Consider the following 22,813-nt stretch of genomic DNA (forward strand, 5'->3'; position numbering starts at 1 on the left):
ATTCATATTACCAGACTTCATTCTCTTGAATGCATCCTTTCAGATTCATGGCTTCACTTCTGTACCAGTTGCTGGCATAATCGCATGGTAACTTTAAAGGCATAACTCAATAAAGCTGAGAATAAAAAAAAAAAATAAATACTTCGAGCAGTCAAACTAAGTTTCTTCAAGCTGTTTCACAATGTAACTGATCTGAAGTTAACAGAAAGGATGTTTTCAGAAGCATTTTTTCTTGAAGAACAAATCCACTGATAAATACTCTCAGTTCAGGGAAGTCAGTTATCTTCTCTGTTGACCAGTAAATCTCTATCCAGAACGTCTTCTGATGAGATTCATTATGCAATTCTAGTAACACCAAAAGGAAAAAGCAAGCAAGCCAGAAGGAGAGCACAGCTGTTCTTAACACATTGAGAAAACTGTTGATTCAAAAGGCACTAATTTTATAGTTTACAAAGATGTACCATAACCATCTTTGTTTTGTTTATACTTAACTGTAAGCATAAATTATGTTGAAATATCACTTCTCTTTTACTATATTGTTTATTTCTTTTCTCTTTTCTGTTAAAAAAAATGCCTTTTAAATCACATTTCTCAGGATTACAGTAGCAGCTGGTACTTCTAACATGACTGGAAATTAATCACTAGAAATGCACATATAAAGTTATACAAGTCTTTAAACAAAAATAGACTCCAAGTTCATAGTAGATGCTCCAAGAAATGTCAAAATGCAATTTTAATGAAAAAAGTTAATACAGTCACTTGTGGACATAACTTTTATGAGACAACAAGCAGGTAAGACAAAAACACATACAATGTTTGGAAGCTTTTTAAAAAAGCTATCACCTTTGCTGAAGTATGTTACTAAAATTAGCAGTACAAAAAAGCTTAAAATAAAGTGCTTTTTACGGATCTGTCAAGCCATACGGTTACATCAGCCGGATAAACCGTGTGTCATCTGAGGAAAGCTGTCATAATTGACCTTTCTGAGGCCCTTTTCTTCAGGGCAGGGAACTTAACTACAGACCTGTTTCCAGAAAGACAAACTAAGACAGAAAAGCAAAGGCAATCACAGCTGTAATCGCAGGCAAAAATTGCTGCAGCTGTTTGCCAGCATTATTCAAAGGTAATGCAAAAGGGCACCTTTGTATGACTAAAACAGTAACTGACTTCACTCATTCTGTTTTAGCCAGACATAGCTCTCTGAAATCAGCATTTTATCTAATACGTAAGCTAGATTGAGTAAGAGTGCTCTTAATTCCTGGCTGCCAGGTCAAGCTGGGAATCTTCCTCTACAATTATAATAAATTATGTCATATACAGTAAAAATAATAATAAATAGAAAATTAAATAATGAGTGCATCATAAACCAGCATCAGAATAAATTATCCAAGTATTTGTAAATATTAGGTAAGGGTCAGTTTAGTTACAATTTATTCATGAATAATTTAAATCTTAATTGACAACAAAACATAAGCAGCAATATCAAAGAAACTTAAAGGTCACCATCAAGGGAACACCAAGGTCTATTATAGAAAGTGAAAGATAACAAAAAAGCACCCATATCTCACAGGCTTTAAAGGATCCAGCCTAATCTCATCTGGAGCTGCAAATTATATATTTCAAAGCATCATTTATGGGATCAGATCACAGTATACCATACTAGATCACACTCTTTCTCCATTCCCACGTTCATAAGAATCCTTTGATTTTCCAGTCTCTCATCTTGACCCAGTGATAGCAAGCTTGGTGGGGTTTTTTTGTTTTTGCTTTTTGTTGTTGTTTTGGTTTGTTTGTTTTGGGGGAGAGGGTTGTTGTTGCTTTTCCTTTGTTTTTGTTTAATAATTTATATGGATTTCAATTCTGTAATACCAGCCCTGTTCTTCCACAGTGATTAACTCACTCAGAAGACGGACACAGTTTGTGCAAATCTTCAGATAAGCATCTAGTCAAAAGACAATAATACTCAACTGAAAGTCTTATCTAGAGTCCAACAAGTTCTGGGACTGGCGCTTATATACCTCCAGGAAGTGGCAACAATTCCAACCCATAAGCTATTCGTCAAAGCATGACTAAGAGTAAACACTGAGTTTATATACAGATCACTCTTCTGTAGACCCTTGATTTGTATGACACTTTAAAGTTCCACTTTTTCAGCAGGAATAATGCATTTTACAGGGCAGTACACTGGCATTTAATTTTGTACCCACTAAGTAACCTGTAAAAACAGCACATTAGTTATGCATGCATTGTTAATTTCTAATATGTTTCCTGTTAATAACATTCACACACAAATGCATCTAAATCTCATCACAACCAAATTATTGCTGACTCTCTGTCTCTCTCTGTCTCTGCAAACCGAATTTCATCTCAGTCTACATTTTCTCTGAACTCAGATCTGAAGTCTCTCGGTCCTCAGAGCTACACAGACAGTAGATCATGCAGGCAATGTTAGAGCCATGTGAGCTTCCCAAGCTGTCCAAAGGAAGTGTGCACACTCTCCATAGTGCTTCTCTTCTGGCATTCACCTGAATACAGTCCAGCAGCGTGCCAACATCTGGACAGAATAAACTGGCAAGCAACTGGGTTTTGTTCTACTTAAAGCAAAGAGCAAGGCAAGCCCTAAATTAGCTTAGAAAGAAAAATATTTTCCTTGAAATCACACAGTAACATTTTTCCAAAGTTTTATTCTTCATCCTTATAAAATATATTACATTTTCTGAACTACTATTCCAACATTTCTATAATCAAAATATTTTCCCCCTTTCATTTTCAGCATTCAAATTAGAAAACTATTTTAAATGGCTTGTTCAATGTTTCATAAAGAGAATATTTTATTCCATTCTCAAAGCCTTTGTGATGCTACTGTACGCTTGCAGAATGCACAGGAAGCTCAGAGCTGAACAAAGTGAGGTGCCTTTTCAAATTTCTTTTTGAAGACGGTTGATCACAGAACTTCACTTCAATGTTGCCATCACTGAATGCCTCTCTCCTAGCCTCATCTGAGTCAGTGGGAACTCTCTGAGAATCACTTGCCTTTTGCCGCCTCATAGTAATCCCTGAGTTCCCAACTTGCCTTGTTGGTGATGCATTTTCTTTGACAATGCAGAAGCAAATGGCAGATAGAAAATTTTTCTTAAAGTTCTCATTCATGAAAGCATACACAATAGGGTTGCAAATAGAATTGAAGAATCCCACGATTTGAACGATTGCAAAGATCATTTTGATTGTCACATCGTCATACTGCTTTTCAAAATTACCTGAAAGGAAAAACAAAACATGCTAAAAGCACAGAACAGCACCTACTACTTAACCCATATACATACAGTCCAGCATCAGAAACTTTTGTTTAATGTCAATAAAAGACCTCGGTAGAACTTATTAATATTAGTAATAGGAATTAATCAGCAAGCAAATATCACAGTCTATCTTACCCAACCCATGCATATGCAGTGTATAGAAGTAGTGAAAGACAGACTAGTCCAGAAGAGGAAAACTATCAGCCAAAAAACTCACTTGATAGCCAAGAAGCAGAAAGCTTCCTGTTCCTTAAATACACGCCATGTTTATTGTTCAGCTGGCTTTGCCTTTCACATCCATATCCAAGTAAGTACTACAACATAACACAAATCCCTGTCTTGTCACTAGACCAGAAATGGATTCTTCACTTTATGGAGATCATCTCATGGAGTTAAAATACATCATCTTGATACATCTCACACTTCTTAAATTATTGAAATCATACAGGACTCTGAATTCCTTGATTTCAAATACTTGGCTACCAAACCATGGAATAACAAGTACAAAGGCATATGGCAAGTAAAGCCCTTTTCAGCAGCTGAAATAATCTACAAGATTATTTCAGAGAATCTAGTTCACCATGCATTATGGGTGACCTTATCATGAGACAATCCAGACCATTTTAATAGTTACATCTTTGCATCTTTTATTCGGCCCAAATACAAACATTTTTTCTTTTGGCCAACTGGTTATAGACTGCTGAGTTATCTGCTATCATCTTACCTGCAACACAAGGCAAATAAATGCCTGCTGCATTTGGAAAGTAGAGTACAACAGTTACTGCTCCTACAAATAGCCAACTGCATAGCTCCACATGTTGTCACAGTACTCATGTAGAAGATGGGAGACGAACAATGCAAGACCCAAGTGAATTTAGGCAAACAGCAAAAAGCAAAAGACAAGATGGTGCTTCAGAAACAGCATCTAACCCAGAGCACTGGGAAAGTTCAAATGGATTAGCAGATAAAATGGGGATATTAATCCCTGTTGTCCAAGTATTTACACTTTCAAAACACCTACCTACATCACTAAAACCAGGGCAAGTGCAAGGATAAATATTTCACATTGGTTTCACTCAAACCAGTATGAGAATGTACGCTGATGCAAGTAGAAGTCCTCATTCAAAATTACTTATTCAAGAGATTTTTCTACTTAGAAATAACTTTCACCTTGAGGTGAATGAGAATAGTGTAACAGACAAAATAATCCACAGTGATACGTTCACCACCCCAGTATTCAAGTCTGCCATTTCTGGAATCTTGTTATACCTCATAAACCTCCTTTTCAAAGCTGGATTATCTGCAGCACAAATTCAGAAGAAAAAAAAAATAGCAGTCTTCTCTCTAAGAACTTACACATTCTAAAAGAGCTGTAGAGATTTCAAGTTCCCTTTCACTCTTTCAGCAATAAAGCTTGGTAGAAACATTTTTCTTTTTTTAATTCATAAAGTAGGAAAGACCAGATGTGGCTGACACACAAGTGTATCTAAGATACAAGACAACACTACATCCAATAATACTTCTAATGTATTTAAATTTTCTGTGAGCACTGCAGAACTGTGTACAATCCATATTTTGGAGTAATCCATCTGTTGTTGATCATGCAACTCTTACAAGACAGTGACCCAGGATTTAGAAGCAGAATGTTAACCTTTGCTAGCAGGAGTATATTATAGCTGAGCAGCACTAGCCTTTCATCACCTCTAGTTTCATTATTAAAAAAAAAAAAAAAAAAACCACAACCAACCTAGGAAAGGCTTTATTTTATGACACATTGCAAATACTCACTGTATTCCATCATCATGTGAATAATGTGGAAAGGGGCCCAACAGACTGCAAAGAGAAACACCACTGTCACCATCATAACAATTGCTCGCTTCTTCTTCCTGAAATTGCATCAAGACATTTCATACTGAATCACTATGAATTGATTTGTAGTTTATATATGTTTCATTAAGTTAGATTTGCCAAGATGTTCTGATGGTTGCAGATGCAAATAAAACCCTGGAAAAATTATCAGAAGTACATAATTCCTTTTGAAACAAGAACTGCAGCAGCATATAAATGTAGTAAATAAATAACACCTTTTATTTCTCTGTCAGGAAAGCAAGGCATCTTGTGGCCGCAGCACCCGATTATAAGGGGGCAAAAAAAATTAGTTGACAGAGCTGGCAAAGCAACATTCAGACTTCACTGGTAGGTTAAATGCTGGAATGAGAGCATGAAATGCACTTCCTCAAAACTCAAGGTATTCATTAAATTCTCATTGTTCTCAAAATCACATTTTATTCATATAACTAGATTTATAGATTGCAAGATAGATCTCTCGCTTAAACTGAAAAGTTAACACTTGACTGGTAGCAGTTACAGGATCTTCACTATGTGAAATGCTTGCTAGGCTGGGGAGTAGCCAAAGTTCATCTCAACATAACTCATGTAAGATTGCACCCTCTTCCAGTTTTTACTGATAATGGCTCAATTCCTTAGGTACTTTGTTATATAAATGTCTAATGAATCATTTAGTTCCAAGCTGCTTGCCAGTCTTCTCCTTTCTTAAGGTGATAAACTCCTCAATGAGCAGACCTATTAGAGGTTTCTATCACATCATCAGCTTGCATCAGCTTGATCTGTCAATTAAGGGCAAAGATGTGAAGTAATATAAAAAGGTAGCCCATGTACACTATTAAATAATGAAGTTGTTATAAATGTAAACCAATTTACCTCTCTCGTCAATTGATAATTATCGGGTTTTTATAACTTTTCAGAACTCTGTTCCCCCTCCCCCCCCCCAAGTACCGATCTAATTTATAAAGGGATCATAAAGCAGCATTCATAATTTTAAAATTATATAAAGAATTCTCCACAGACCATATGGAAATAACATAGAAGTTATTTTCCAATTCGTGGCCTACTTCTTCCAAACACAAGAATTTCAAACACTACATCATGTGTAGTATCAGATTTATTGAGACTTGACATTCACAGTATGGCACTTCTGCATTTTGACAAAAAATGTTTAAGTTGCCTTCTTTTCAGTATCTTGTTTAAGTAACTATCTAGCATTAGAAATCTGGGCTATGCCTGCAGACTTTCCTAAGAAATATTTCTCTGCACTGGTTCTCAAAATACAACAGAAAAAATAGCTTTCTAAAAGTCAAAGTTTCAAGTGCATTTCACTTTACAAACCTCGATATTTTAGACATTTCACTCCCATGAATGGTTTGAAGAACTGAAGCATCTCCCACTCGTTTCTTAATCCAGAGTTCATAACCAATTTTAGTGTACAAGAAAAGCATCAATATCAATGGAAAAAGAAAGAGTATAACAAGTATAAAAGTGGTATATATCTTCTGATAAGTTGGACTGGCCCATTCTTCCAAGCAACAGATGTGCACTTTTTCATACAGGAAGTCATATTTAACCTGTAACAAGTGTAAAGAGATGAGTCACTACAATAATAATAATCCCAAACATAAAAACAAAGCACATTCATATTATTGCATTGTATATTGAATATATAATATTCAAATATTCCTTGCTCTTATTACAGCAACTGGAATTCATCAGAGAATTTTTCTGAAGTGAGAAAATTCTTCCAAGCACTTTTTCACACCAAGTGTTGTGTTGAACCAAGTTGGCAAAGAGAGGTCAGGAGATGCTGATTTGCACTCCTCCTCAAAGCTTTTTTATGTCACGATTTTCAAAAGAAATCTTTGCTATGTATTTTTCAAGTAGAGACAAGTATCTAGACATTTCACATATTGTTCCATTTTAAAAAATAACAACAAAATGAATTGGTAAACATTCAGACTCACAAGTAGCAGATTCTGATAAGCCACTTTTTTCCCTAAAAAAAAGTACAGTATCATCTTAAACTATGATGGGCGGGTTTCACATGGGTGAATGTGAATTACATTTTCATCTAGACACAATTCTTCAAAATCTTGGAGAAGACTATGCCATTCTGAAATACAAACTTAAGCCCTACAACTGCTGCGTCTGTGTCCCCTAAAAAAAAAAAAAAAAAAAAAAAAGCTACTGGGCAAATCTCAAATGCAAATAATGCTTTTTGATAGAAACAGGAACATGACTAGTCCCTACTGGCAGTCTTTCTTGCAGCACATGCAAGACTTAATTATTCCTCTTTCTCATGCAGGCACACAGAAAAAAAGCTCCAATTTTTGTTATTTCCCTCTTATGTTTCTCAGGAGCTTAGTCAATTTCATAGTTAGATGTGCAAAAAGATCCAGGAATTACTGAGTTGAAAACATGAATTGCCATTTCACCTAACGTACCTCAAGCCGTTGCACATGCCACATAGGTGACCCAACAATAACAGCCAGCAACCAGACTATGCCTGTAAACAAATACATCTTTTAACAAGAAGCGTAAGTTTTGGAATTAATAGTTCTACAGCTTCATCTTTAAAAGTCAAAGTAGACTATTAAATAGCAGTTTTCAATATACGATATATAACAGTCAACAATCAGATGTGTAACAGCATGACCTTTCATTACCAGTTCAATTTTTCTCAAAAATGTCTTAATTTATCAGTATCCACATACAAACTAAAATTGATTTGTATGAGCAGTGTTATCTGTATTCTCTTAATATTAAAACAGAAGGATTATTTACTCCTATGACAATCCTTTAGCAGCGCTTGCACATTTTGAACCTCTTCTCACAAAAAAAAAAAAAAAAAAAAAAAAGGCTGCCAGATGTTTTAGAGTCTCAGTCAAGTAAATATTTTACTTCACATTCTAGATTTATTGCCAGGGTTTTGGCAAGTAGTTACTCTATGCATAGGCACTTTCCCTGACTTATAAACATAAATATCATCTCTATCTCAGAATCACTTGCCTTATCAATGCATTCTGCTCATCATGCCATCTGCACCAACTACATGCACGCTATGCACAGTTACTGGAAACACCTAAGATCTTACCAAGCATTGTGAAAGCTCTTTTATTGGTGTACTGCCATTTCATTTTTAGTGGATGCACAATTCCCTGGTGTCTTTCCACAGCGATGCAGGTCATTGTAAGAATCTCAGTTACAATGGCAGTGGATTGAACAAATGGTACCATCTTGCAAGCGAAGGCACCTATAATAGTCAGAAGGTAAAACATGCAACTGTTGCAGATCATGGTAAAATAATAGTTTACAGTAGTCTTGTCACTAAAGTACTATCAAGCAAAACAACTCATCAAGTGCAGTTTTCAATAGTCATAGTGTTGTGTGCTACACCTGTGAAAACAAGCATTCTAAGGATATTTTAATGCCTATTGTTCCCACTCTGCACTGGTGCAGCCTCACCTTGAGCACTATGTGTCCTTTTGGATGTAACGACAGTAGGACATAACCTAGGGATTAACCTAAGGAGGGCTACAAAGATGGGGAAGGATTTGGAGGGCAAGACATTTGAAGAGCGGCTGAGGTTCCTTGGTTTGTTCAGCTCAGACAAGAGGGCAGTGAGACTGAGGGGCAGCCTCATGGCAGTCTAGAGCTCCTCAAGAAGGGAACAGAGGGACAGGTGCTGATCTCTGCTCTCCGGTGACAGTACCCAAAGGAATGGCATGCAGCTGCATCAGGGGAGGGTCAGGCTGGGTGTTAGGAAAAGGTTCTTTGCCAGAGGGTGACTGCACACTGGAGCAGGCTGCCCAGGGCAGTAGTCACAGCCCCAATTCTGCCAGGGTTCAAAAAGCATTTGGGCAATGCTCTCAGATATAACATTTGAACTCTGAGTGGCTTTGACTGGTCCTTGGAGTTGGACTTGTTGAACTCTGTGGGTCCCTACCAACTCAGGATATTCTACAATTCTGCGTTCACCTGCACTACATCAGCTCTCCTATTCTGCTTTATATACACATACACACACATACACATATACATATATGAAGCGAAGGCTAGTTTCAAGCTAGCTGGAGGAAATCCTAGCGTGCTCAGCAGGAAATGCACTATGTTCTAGGCTGCCTGTTTGTTACTCATAATAGTTTCTGATTTAAGTACGTTGCCAAGGTGCTGGCAAGAGCAAAATAAGTGCAAAGAATGACCTTTATACATGTGGGACTTTCTTACACAAATTTGACATCTTATCAGTTTCTTACTAGACCCAGAACAATACAGGATGCACTACACATACAATCACCAGACCTAGTCTGTAAAATTCAGAGCCCTTCAACCAGAGTGCATTAAAACTTCCACACTGGGATGAGGAAAAGAAAGCTCATGTCACATCTTCACACATGTTAAATGCTAAATATAACCAAATAAGAAGTTACAGCTTACAATCCCTGATTTCTTCTAAAACTCATCCTGCTGTCATGAGTAAAACAGAGCTAAAAGGATCTTCAGTCAGATCCAAATCCCTTGAATCAAAATGAAGTTTTTCATTGTTGGTTGGTTTCAACAGCTTTCACTATTTAGTTTTCTTTCCCCCTCAATAACAAAGTTAAGGTAGAAGACACTCTTTAAAAAAAGAAGGAAAGAAAAATGTTTAAGCTCCTCTTTCACAAGATAAGCCCAAGTTTGCATGTTAGAATTGTGGGGAAAAACAAAAACAAAACAAAACAAAAACACACAACAACAAACAATTTATATGCTTTTCCTCATGCTCTGAAAAAAGTCAAATAGCAAAGATCACTTGAACCATACTCCACTGTATTGGCTTTACTGTCATATACCACCCTTTCACCAAAGTCCCAGAACACCAAAATATTCTTAGGAAGCAAAGAGGCATCAGTGTATTACTTTATGGTAACAAGGTGAAACAGTGACATTCACTAAAGTTATGAGACATAAAATTTTCAGCTCGTGTCTATTCATAGAGGAAACAGAAAACCCGAGTTCAATGAGTGGCAACTTCCATATTGAGGGTAAAAAAAGAATTTCACTAAAATCAGATTTTCCTTGCCTTTACTGATACATTCTCATTTTCTTCCCACTGACTAACTGGGAAAGAATGCAGGCTATCATTACACCTTCAGTTGAAAGTCCAAGATTTAAAAAAAAAAAAAAAAAAAAAAAAAAAAAAAAAAAAAAAAAAGCAGAATTTTCTGATTTCTTGTCTCTGAAGACAAATTCACAGGAACAGATGAACTAAACTAATGTAACTAAATCTTAAAAAGTAGTAAAAATATACTTATCATGGCAGATAAACAGCTGAAATAGAAACACTTGCTCAGCCACATGGGACACATTTCAAGTCCTTGATGGATTCAGTCTTTGCAACCAAAGCAAAACAGCAGCCATATGCACCTCAGTAACAAAAAAATAAACAAACAAACAAACAAACACCCACAGTTTTCCAATGCACAGTAGTTAAAAACTACTAGAAAAGCCTCTGCATATCAACAGTGAAAATAGAACAGTGTATCAACTCCAAGGCTTCTCATACCATTAAGGCAAGGGTCTCTAAACACCAACTTGCACTAACACTACCATATCATTTTAGGGCTCTTCTGCATGCCTTGAATTGTTGCTTGCTATACAAAAGCTTCCTACCTTCAGAAGCTATTAGATACTCCAGTGTTTCACATACAAAACTTCACCAGATTTAAGTAACAGTAACAAGAAAATCCTTTCTAGTTTGCAGAAGCATTTGAAATTGTTCAACAGAAAGAAAAGGAAAAAAAGCACTTTGAATGTCACAACCAGCATTAGTGTCATCAACTTCAATGGAAATCTGATGTCAGAACTGAGATCCAGCTCCAGTGTCCTTGATCATGTTTGAATTGGATTCAATCCTTTGTTAGATAACCTATTCCGTCAAATTTAATGTCCCCAGTGTGTTTTCACATAAAGCCTGTTCTTATTTTTCTAAACTTCCATTATATTATTTACAAATAGATATAAGACATTCCAAATTGCTTGATGATAGATGAAGATTTCATGCAAGTCTTTTAATACATCAAATTATATAGCTTATGTTTTCATGTTATAGACAATAACAGCTTTCGTATGCAAGAAAAATGACGATTATTCACTTTTAAATAAGGTAATTATTTCAGAACAGCGGCAGTTGGATTACAATGGGTGGTAATAAATTAAAAAGAGAAAGACAATCTGGAACCATTATTTCAGGGCACTAGATATCTCAGTGCAACACCAGTTACTCCAGGAATATTCCGAAATACAGTATCTACATGGAGATAAACTCTTCAGTAGACCTTTCTAAAATACTGTTTTCAAACCCATAAACCCTAAATTGATCTTTTTTTCTTAACAGAAATTTCGCTGCTGTTGAGTTTCAAGTAAATTACTGAAAGGAGTTTGCACAGCTATTGAAGTCCAGGTGTGATTTAATTCGGGGGAGATTTAGCTGCCTCATATCTCAAGCATTGTATGTAGTCTGGAAATAGGCCGTAGGTCTCAGTCAGTTTTTGATAAGCACAGAAGAGAATCAGAGAATCAGGGAGTAATGCTGGTTGAAAACAAACTCAGTAGGTCTCTACTCTGGCCTCCTGACTCACAGCAGAATTAGGAACAAAGCCAAACCAAATTAGATAAAAACCCAGAAGATTCCGATCTTGAAAACTTCCAAGGCTGAAGACAGCACAACCTTCTCTGGAAGAATCTCTTCCTCTGACTGCAGTCACAGGGAAAAATCTTCCTTATATTCAGATTGCCTTCCTTCTTTAAGCCAAAGGCTGTTTTCATGCAATGTTGTAAGGAGTCTAAATGCATCTTCTCAGTAATGTATTTGAATGTACAGAGAATGGCAGCCAGGTCACTACAAAACTCTCTTCTTCAGGCTGAAGAACTCCTACTCCCTCAACTTCTCCACCCACCCAGGAGAGGTGCTCCCCACACTGACATCTAAATGGCCCTCCGCTGAATTCATATCAGAATAGCTTTCTTATGTTTGTTACACTATATTCAGAAGTGAACATTCTGAACACATTGACTTGATAGGCCAAGACAGGTGAGGTAGATTTTGCAGCATCTAAGTCTCCTCATAATGCAGATGATGCCTCTTACTCCTTATCCTTCATTGACTAACAGATGTAACCACTGAACAATTGAAATGCAAAAAAAAGGTGCCTGGAATCCTTGCTTTCCAACTTCAAGAAGAAAGTCTTATCACAAGGGTCCCAAATACACCCAAGTACAACAGTTTTGGGGACTCTCGGAGATTGTCATTCATTTCACTTGGCACCAAAGGTAACTTCAGTAAGTTTATAAAAAGCTCCATCATTCACCTTATTTCCAAGCTAAGCATCACTGTTATTACTAAATGTTTACCTGAATCATTGAAAACAAAACTCGCTAAGATGTCATTATTTGCCTTTCAAATATGTGAAGTACGAAAAAAGTAGACAACGCAGACAGAATATAAAGTTACAGCAGAATTCTGGAAATAAAGGCCTACTTGACATAGCAACCTCACATCCTCATCCATCTACACAAACTGCTTTGCTTCCCTGTGTATTTATTCTGTTAACTGACCAAAATTGGCTACTTTCTATCAGGTCTTATACTGATAGATCATCTGGTAAACACAGGAAAAGAGAGCAAAGAAGGAAAAAATTTAAAAGAGAAAATCATCTATTTTCTGCTTGTGTGCATCACATCCTTGAATTAAGGAGATTTCTAGCTATTTTCAGAGGACGAGGAAGGCATTTTCCACTTCTTCCTCTGATCCATATTAGAAGCCTGGCTAGACACTCACTTAAACTGGAGCTAATTAAACTGAAGACACTTAAGCCTGACTCCAAAACCTGTGCAAACATTAGCTACCTGAGGTTATTAACACAAAATAAGCCAAGCTAAGGTTCTATAAAGTCAGAACTCAATAAAAAGATTGGCATTGACTACCTCCTGTACACAGCTAGACCTATTTCAGGTTTTAAAAGCACCAGGAACATTAGTAAATTATATTGGATAACATTATATCTGCTCCTATACATCAAATGTTTTGATATGATTCCAGGCACTGAAATAGTTTTCTGCTATAACTGAGAAGCACAAAAAACTTATCCCTATTTATTAGATTCTCAGAGGTTTCTGCTTTTGTTTTGTTCGTTTTGTTTTAACTGTGCCTATACTAAATTTTTCAAAGCAGTTTTCGGTCTTTTGCAAACTGTCAAGAGGCCTTAGTAATCTCATATGCAGCAGAAATAATCTGATAAATATTTTTCGAGGATTTTTTTTTAAGGCCATTCAATCATTTATTTTTAAAGAGAAAACTGCTAGGAAAGTATCTCCCTTCCTGCCTCCTCATTTTTCAATTAGTTTTCCTGCTATACAGAAAGATGCGACTATTTTTGAATACTTTAAAACATGCATTATTTAAGATAATATCAGTATCTTTAAATTATCAAAATGCAAAACTTTCTAAAAATTTTCCAGGAAACCTTCCAATAGCTTGTTACTGAAGACAACACTGGAGCATTTAAATGCCAATCATTTCCAATGGAGAAAGAAAATTTCCAGAGGATTACTGGGAATGAAAATAACTAATTGCTTCTTCTTCTCAAGACATTAAGAGGCTCCCAAAAGTATCCCCTTATGTACTGATGAAAACTGCATGGTTTATTCAATCCATTATGAGTGCTCCCAAACAACAGCATATTCGGAAGTCTGTAAATATGAACTGTATGTCCTTAAACAATTCTTCATGTCTTCATTATCATGATCATTGTTCCGATGAGTTTGCTGTTTCATCCCCCATTTCAAACATCAATATTTCCTTAATAAAAGAAAGACAAAATTCTAAAACTATTCTCTGATAGAAGTTAAATTGCTCCTTCCTCTGTTGAAGTGTTATTGACTAAGCCCTTCCACTGAAAGTCTTTATCTCAGCTTGTAAAATAGCTCTCTTCAGCTTGCTTGATGCAAGCATGTCCTGTTTCCTTGTATTTCGTAACCTCACAGCAGAAAACAAGTCTGCTGCAATTATACAGAAAATATCCTTAAAGGTACTTCAGACTAGACTGAACAAAGTACATTTTAAATCAATTCTTAGGCATGTAAGTATTTTGTAGCCTTAGTAATTAAACTACTAAGAGAAAGGTAATTGTCTCTCACCTATTATCTAGAGAAGACAAAGAACATATATATTGCTCTGACCAAAAATGTACAAGTCTAGCAGATGACAGTAGGCCTGCAGTAAGTCTGACTATTTACGGTCAATTACAGCCACTGAGGAAATTGTATGGTGTGAGCTCATTTAGACCACATGCCTTGAATAGCCATACATGATTCATCAACGAATACCGGAGTCCACAGAATTAAATCTGTGCTGTGATTGGAAAGTGTGAACACAAACTACAGTAGCTAGACAAAAGAATTCTGTCTGCACACTGTCCACTCTCCTTCCCTACCAAGGCTCGTATTCAGTTTCGCCCACAGTCTGGCAAAGCCTCCCAAACAGGCATTGCAATCTTCAGGCAATTGAAAAAAAAAAAAAAAAAAAAAAAAAAAAAAATCAGTCTATTTCGAAACAAAGCAATCAATGAATAAAAACAAATACAAACATGCAAGGATGCATTAAAACTGTGCAGCAAAACATTGCTACAAGAACACCAAACCACCACAGGATACCATTTCACTTGCTATTGTGGTAGAAAGTAATTCAGTTTGGGGTGTTTGGGCAGGGATAGAGATCAAGGATACAGACCTCTACTGAAGAGACAAATGGGACTTGCTAGCAGGGAGCAAATGAGACATGGTAAAGAGTCTCAATTCACACAATATAAGACAGAAATTGTCAAGTACTTCTACCAAGAATACAATAATGACCTCACTAATAATAATAATAATAATAATAATAAAGAAATAATTTTAAATTGCTCTAACCAATCCATCCATATCCTTCAAACTTGCTTACTTTGCTTAATCAATGCAATGAACACTTTACATCAGTCACTCTGTTGAATGTTCACACAAATTAATGTGATGCATAGCTTGCAGAAATTCCCTGAAAATGTAACTAGAAGCTTCCTTATATCAACATTCTTTTACTGCTTTCTTCAAATGTCATCCCATCAATATATTACATAATAAAAAACCCTAAGCCCATTATTCCCTGTACTTAGGATAACCCTTTCTCTAGTCATCTTTACAGTAAGTCTAGATAAAACTTAAATTGGAAATTTCAACAAAAAGCTTAAAAAAAAAAAAAAAAAAAAAAAATAATAAAAAAAACCTCTGATAACTGCCTGGTTTCACTCCAGGTTTCACACTGTCGAGTATTATCCCAGTAAGCAGAGTATGAGAGCATTATTAAAGTGAGACCGAATGAAGAAGTTTCTTAAGTTACACTGAAGAACAGGAACGAGAGCTTACAGAGGTATCTCCAAGTATCAGACACAAAGGGCCCACTGATTTTATTCAGTAACATTTTGTCAGAAAGGAATGTTTATTCATACTCATACAAAAAAAAAGTATTAATACTACTTGTTACAAAATGTCTGAATATCTGAAGATATGTACAGAAGACCCACACCTTTCTGAAATGGTAGAGGTAGGACAGACAAGATAACTAAAGGCATGGGTGTCCAATCTGTTGGGCCTGGGCCACATGGAGTCAAGAGGAATTGTCCAGGGCTGTATCCATGAAGGTTGCTCCTGAAGTAATGCCTCCTAATTACTTCCATGAAAAAAATAACAGATAAAAGAGCACAATACACTATTTGATAGAATAAATCCTCAGCTACAAAACACTATTTTTCATCCATCACCAGCATTAGCTGTGTATTTTCATCAGTGATGAATAAGAGTCTGCATGCCACACTTGTAAAAATCTGCTCCAGCAAAGGCGACCCACTGTTGCCACTGCTGAAATACATCACCTACTGCCTCTCTGTGCTCACATCCACTGTTTGGTTTTCATAAATGTTCAACAAGAGTCAACTAATGTCAAGGGGTGCCACTGTTTCCACATTAAAGAATTAATTCTACACTTTTGCTTCATTTGCACTTCCATGTCAGACACCATTCTGTCAGACTGCCTCTCTGCTGCCATCTGTTGCACGACAACAAAACTTGATGGAATAATAATGTTGGGAAGGTTCAATCTCTACTGCCATACCTCCAACATCTGCCTCTGATATCATGGGCCAACATAATAAAATAGGAAGCATTACTTTCAGAACATCCCTCATAAAATATACTACATAGTTTATGTATACAAGTAACAAAAACTAGTCTTTAAATGTTGTTTTTTAATTAAAAAAAAAAAAAGTGCAATTAAAACATAAAACTAGTGGAATATGTGACCTTGCTTTTCTGAAACAAACATACCAGGCTAGTTCAACTGCAGTGGTTGCAATTCTCAATGAGTTCTCAAGCTGTTCAGTAAAGATCTTTGCTGAAATTTTACTATTCCTGTGCTGCAACCTTAAAAACTGTTGCTCACAAATAGTCATACTGCCAAAAGGTGGTGTAGTGAATAAAATGTGACTGTATACTGATGGATATTTCTGTCCGGAAATGTAGGGCTTATAAAAGACTGGTAAAGAGACATAATCAAATTCTGAGTTGCAACTCTATACATTCCATTTGAAAATTCTCATGTAATCTATTAATGTCAACTGAAAATGGAGTAGCATATACGCGGTGTAAAGACAGCAATTTTTTGCTAATCCTGAAACTTACTTTCAGATTCCTTTATCAAAATAGAAAGCATGGCTGCATATGTTTTGCTGTTCACAGGACTCTGTTCAGCCAATGTATCAAACTCCATAAACTTACCTGCCACAACTTGAATTAGCAATTAATTGCACTCTGGTTTCAGCCCAGATGGCGTTTGGTGCTGAGGGGCTGGGCTGGGTCACACAGTGGGGCAGAGCTACCACGTGGCAGGGAGCTGCTGCACTGTAAGCTGCATTGGGCTGCATGCGGCCAGCAGCTTGGATGCAACTCAGCACAGCCATCCCAAATGCCACTGTGCATTCAGTAGTGCTTTAGGTGACCCAGCACTCCCTAGACGATGAGAAAAAAACAGCTTCTGACACCAGCCGTAAGATGCATTCTGATGCCTTCTGCATATCTGATAAGATCAAAATCCACAAGATCAAAAAGAAAGACAAAGCATAATACTAGGTCTCCGGTAACCTGTTTTTTTTGTTTGTTTGGTTTTGGGTTTTTTTTTTGTTTGTTTGTTTGTTTGCCTTATCTTTTACTAGGGGTATTGTGTTGCACAAAATAAAACAGTAGTTCTCCAGTTCAGCAAAGATGCTGGTGTTAGCTAACACCAGCATCCAGTTAGCTGACAGCTAACTACCAGTTTTTGGAAAATAAAACAAATCCTGTAAAATTTGGCCAGCAGATAAAAGCACAGATTTACCCTTCATAGTGCTGGCCATCAGCGTGACCACAAGACCCCACTGCTATCTCCCACCTACGACCAGAAGAAAGCAAATCCTCAACTGTGCCACTCTTTGCCAAAACCACTCCTTGCTGTATGCATCAATTCATCTTTTAGTCAAGCCCCAGTTACATCCCCTTCTTACAACTAAATATATTATCAGTGATCACTTACACCAAAGCTGCAATTTTAGTTTTCTTTCATATTACTGAGAGATTGCAGAATTTCTACTTAAAGGTCTTCTAGAATGTTACAGCCTTTTCAGTCGCAAATTATAAACAAGAAATAGGTTACACTGTCACTTCCACAGTCTCATGCAGTCGAATAGATTCTTAACAGATCTAAGAATCAAAAGCAAGACAGATTCACCCATTTTTGGTTAAGATGGCGCTCCTCCCAGTTGCTGCATATGTGTTAGAACTACATAATAATCAGGCAAAGCACTACACACTCAGTTTCTTGAGATTTCAATTGCTGAATTGTAGGTGAAGTTAGAAATTGTTGAAGAATGTATTGTGGAAAAAGTCATGCCAGTGCCTTTCAGATTTGTAACAATGGAATGCTACCTATTACAAAGGAGTGACTCTACCATTGACAATTTGAATTATTTTACATTGTCAATTATGAACATTTTCCTTGAGGTCCTACTTTAAACTGTGCACACCTGGAGGCTTTTTCAATGGAAGTACTTCACCCTTCACTTCAGAAGAAACAAAACAGGAACGATTCTTTCCTGATAGCATCCAATCATAGAGATAACACTGAATGGCTAAAATGTTAATGGCTACATTAAAGCCGTGGCTGTTATTACATTTGTACTTCTGTATCTACAGCCTGGAGTGACTGCAGTTCTGCCCTCACCTCTTCCTCTTGATTTTTGTGGGGGGAAAGAAGATAAATAAAACACATATATACAAAAATGGAAATAAATAACTCCAACACAAAGGTCAGTACAAAACATACTTGTATCTCAGTATACCTAGTATACCTAGTGCTCATTTTAGTGATTCAAATGCAGCTAGATCAAGAAGGGAAGAGATCAGATGTCCAGAAACTCAATGATATTTCTAGTATCAAGCACTTCAGGACAAAGTACTTCTCCCAGCAGAAATATACTACATAGTCAAGTCACCTTTTTCTCAGTAGATGGGAGTTAGAACAACCCAGAACAGACATGTTGCATTAAGATGGATGAACTAAACTTTCTCAGGCTAGAAAATGGAAGGCAAAAGGAAAACTGAACCAATAAAACTAGCAAGGAAAAGCCCTCCCAGTCTGGCAGCCTCAGATAATACATAAATGTAATAACCATTCATGCTTTACAGTATGATCCTCAGGAACCAGATACCCCGGGGTACCATCATTTTACATTTCATTTGTTTCCCTTCCTTCTCTTCCATTCCCAGCCAAGGCAAACATTCATCAATTATGTTACTTATTATGCACTTCCAACATTATAATGTTAGTTAAATCCAATTATCCTAACAGGACAATTAATGTCAACATCAAAATCATAGGAACTATGAATCCCACTTGTAGTAAAGAAGCTCTAAGACATCAGAGCGTAAACAAAAAATACAGTAAAACTCATACAACAGTATACCTCAAAATATCCAAATAGTGAAGATACATGTTTCAACTATGCTGTGATTGTATACTGACTTCTAGATTTTGTCAAGCATCCTCAATAAGATAAACAAAGATGTGTATGCAGAACAATTGGGATAAAGCACATCTTTGGCATGTCTGCTGCAATTCCACCTCGGGCAGAAGCTTCATGCCACCAAGCTTTCAGATGCCTCTGATCAGATGTTCAGTCTCAAACTGACAGATAGGTATTCTCCCCATCAAGAGAGAAGATTCACGACTCTAACATTTAGGGGAAGGTACATCAGTTCAGTCCTTTCCCTTTTGTGTGGGATCTCTTGGTGTTTCTTACTGCTGTATTCTTCTCTGAGCAAGGAGAAGTAGTAGTACAAAAGAAGGAACAGTTGTATAACTAACAGTTTCCCTATTATTTTTATGACATACCCATATTAATCTGGGGGCTCAATATCAATATTAAGGTGCACCATCTTAAAAACAATACTTCCTTCCCCAAAGTCATCTTGTAAGAAAATAAAACAGCTGCAAAAACAGTTTTTCTCATTTAACTTATTATTTGCTCCTGTAGTTTCATATTTATCACTTTTCCTAGGAACTTCTTGATTTTGAGACAAAAAAAAAGAAAAAAAAAAAGAAAAAAAAAAAATCAAACCTACTTCTCACTGTGTTAGGTATCCATGTTTCAAATCTCTGCTTTTCAAGTCTCCTCTGATCTGCCAATTCCTATCCTGCATTCTCATCCATCAAATGTACTGAAATTAAATCTTAATGCTCTGAAGATAGCCTCAGTTCAGTACCTCCCAGCAGCACAGCAAGCCTCGGGAACTGAAATTAATGGAGTCACTTTATGGACACCCTTTTTTTTTTTTTTTTTTTAAGAAACAGTTCAATCTGCTGTTGTACAAAGACCTTACCTGCTCCTTGTTGCAAAACCATCCCTTTTATTTTATTTATTCAACACCGCATTTTAGGAGCAAGAAAAGGAAGGTAAATGCCCTTTAACTAACATTACATCACCTGCCTTTTCGTCACTATACTTCTTTGGACCTGGGATGCATTTTAAAGTGCTTGCTAGGTATCAGAGGCCTTACACACAAGTCTTTCAGACTAATGGCAACACAACACAGAATCATTTATGTCAGAAAAGACCACTGAGATCATGCAGTCCAACCTCTAACCCATCCCACCATGCCCACTGCTCATGACCCTCGGTGCCATACCTACATGTTTCTTGAACAACTCCAAGGATGGTGATTCCACCACCTCCCTGAGCAGCCTGTAGCAGTGCATCACCTCCCTTTCTGAGAATAAATGCTTCCTAATCACCAACCTGAAGCTCCCCTGGTGCACTGTTACCTGGGGGCAGAAGCAGACCCCATCTCACCACAACCTCTTTTCAGGCAGTTGCAGAGAGCCTGAGGTCTGCCCTGAGCCTTCTCTTCTCCCGACTGAACAACCCCAAGCTCCTTCAGCCGTCCCATGTAAGACTCGTGCTCCAGATAACAAAATTCCCAAGAAAAAGTCATATCTTGAAACAGCATGTTACTACAAAGGTAAATTCTGCCTGTGCTCTCTGAGATGCTCCTTTTCCCCATCAAGGGTTAAAGAGTTCTAACTTCAGGTTTCGAAGAAAGAAAAAACAACACCACTGCAAGACTACTCCACGAACTTACAAACCACCACAACTTTTAACGAACACCAGCATGAAAGCGCAGCGCTTTTAACATAACCCGAGGGAACGGCGTAGCCATTACTTAACTCCACTTAATGTGCATTAGTCTGAAGTTACCGCATTCAGCGCTCACAGATCAAACCCCGACCGCGCAAAGCGTGCAAGCACCCGAACACGACCAGCAGCGCAAGTTGTGGAGCGCAACCCCCTCCACCCTGAGCGTGCCCAGGGTTTCGAGCAGCACACCGCCCAGGGCTCGGGAGCGGCAGACCGCTGTCCGCCCCAGGGAGCTTCTCAGCCGGCCGGCATCCAACCCGAGGGGACCGCCGCACCCGCCCGGCACGCACCGCCCAGCCACTCGGAGGAGATGTTCTGCAGCATGGTGAAGGGGACGCAGAAGAAGGCGATGAGGAGGTCACTGAGCGCCAGGGAGCAGATGAAGATGTTGGTGACGGTCCTCATGGCCCTGCTGCGGGTCACCACGTAGAGCACCAAGCAGTTGCCGAAAAGCGCCAGGGCGAAGATGAGCGCGCAGATAAGGACGAAGGCCACCTTAGTGCGGCCAGGCAGCTCCGGGACGTACACCAGCGGCTGCAGCCCGTACAGGGCGATGAACTGCTCCCGCGTAACGTTGTTGTCCCGCAGGAGCTGCGCGAACTGCTCCGGGGTGATGTTCAGAGAGCGCATGGTGCCCTCCTCCCCTCGCTCTCCGTCCGCTCGTTCCTCAGCGCACCCGGTCGCGCCCCGCCATCACCGCCCCCCACCGCTCCGCCCGGGCGCCCGGAGAAGCGCGCAGAGACGGGCGCTGCCCGCGGGGGCAAACTTTGAGGCGGAGGCGCCGCCTGCAGGCTCCGCCGCGGCCAGCGCCCCGGGGCGGGGGGAGGCGCGGCAACCAGTCAGCGCGCAGCTCGCGGCCGCCCCCGCCCCGGCTGCTCCACGCGCTGCTCCCCTGAGCGGGGCTGCTCCGAAGCAGGCGCTGGTCCCGTCTGCCCCAAAGGCTCCGGGTGCCCCGGGTAGGAGCTGAAGCGCCCGCTCAGCCTCCTGGCGCATCCGTATCAGGCTGACAGAGAAATAAAAGAGCTTACGGCGCTGGTCCGGCCTCATCTGCTGCTGCCTCGGTTGGTCCCGTTGCTGATGGCTGAAGCCCAGCATGGATAATGGATAGGCAATGTGGGCAGTTTATCCACTCTTGGCATTCAGCTGCCTGACTCTCATGTGGCAGCAATAACATTTTCCAAGCTTTTGGATAAGAAGCTCACCGAAACGCAAGAGTCTCCTGGGGATAGCTGGCCCAGGGAGTTGTTTAGCACCAAAACCACTCAAACTTTGCAAAATCCCATCTGTCTGCTCAGAAAGCAGTCCAGCTGGCTGGTAGCTTACGTAAGTGGGGCTGCATGGTCTATGAAAATGCACTTCAGTTAAATGGCTGCAACAATGCTCAAGAAAATGCCACTGTTGTTCAAATGTAGAGAACAGTGGAGAGCATAGATGGAAAACTGCATTGATTTGTCTTACAGCCTTTTTCACATTGCCTAGTACTCCTTACCCAGTACCATATGACAATATATTTAGTATCAAGAGTTTGTTTTTCACCAGTCACACCATGAATTATCAGGAAGGTGTGGGCAGTAATTGCAGAGAATATTTCCAGATACGCATCTCTCTCGCTGTAGTGATAGGTGTTTCACGAAGAGACAGCATTGCCTGGGAGAGAGCTGCAAAATCAGCTTTGTTGCTGAAGGGGTGTTCCTTGCCCTTGGTGCTTGTGCCAGGGAAATATAAAACAGTACTAAGAGAAGCCTAGCGAAAGCCATCTATTAGGTATTAGGTTGTTGGTGTGCTAAGAAACAATCAAGACGAAAGAGTTCATCACCAGGTGGCTCTTAGTGATATGAATGTTCTCAACAATAGCAAACATACTTTGTGTTG

General features: G+C 38.6%; 1 protein-coding gene across 2 annotated transcripts; it reads right to left on the bottom strand.

Annotated features, from left to right (window-relative positions):
* Nucleotides 1-1,480: 1,480 nt before the first annotated feature.
* QRFPR (pyroglutamylated RFamide peptide receptor) lies at nucleotides 1,481-21,571 on the bottom strand. Of its 2 annotated transcripts, none has more exons than XM_042812157.1 (6): nucleotides 21,232-21,571; nucleotides 8,242-8,400; nucleotides 7,592-7,653; nucleotides 6,483-6,718; nucleotides 5,085-5,182; nucleotides 1,481-3,257 (listed from the first exon to the last, which is right to left on the bottom strand). In XM_042812157.1, the coding sequence occupies exons 1-6, from the start codon at nucleotides 21,569-21,571 to the stop codon at nucleotides 2,860-2,862; spliced, it is 1,293 nt and encodes a 430-aa protein (XP_042668091.1). In that variant the 3' UTR covers nucleotides 1,481-2,859. The 2 variants fall into 2 exon arrangements, with proteins under 2 accessions (XP_042668091.1, XP_042668093.1); XM_042812159.1 differs by having other exon boundaries at nucleotides 3,171-3,257; nucleotides 5,085-5,129.
* Between the last annotated feature and the right edge of the window lie 1,242 nt (nucleotides 21,572-22,813).

The sequence above is a fragment of the Centrocercus urophasianus genome, unplaced genomic scaffold (genome assembly GCF_019232065.1).
Source record: "Centrocercus urophasianus isolate 14NV4802_14NV808 unplaced genomic scaffold, USGS_Curo_1.0 seq_13, whole genome shotgun sequence".
NCBI classification, from domain to species: Eukaryota; Metazoa; Chordata; class Aves; order Galliformes; family Phasianidae; genus Centrocercus; species Centrocercus urophasianus.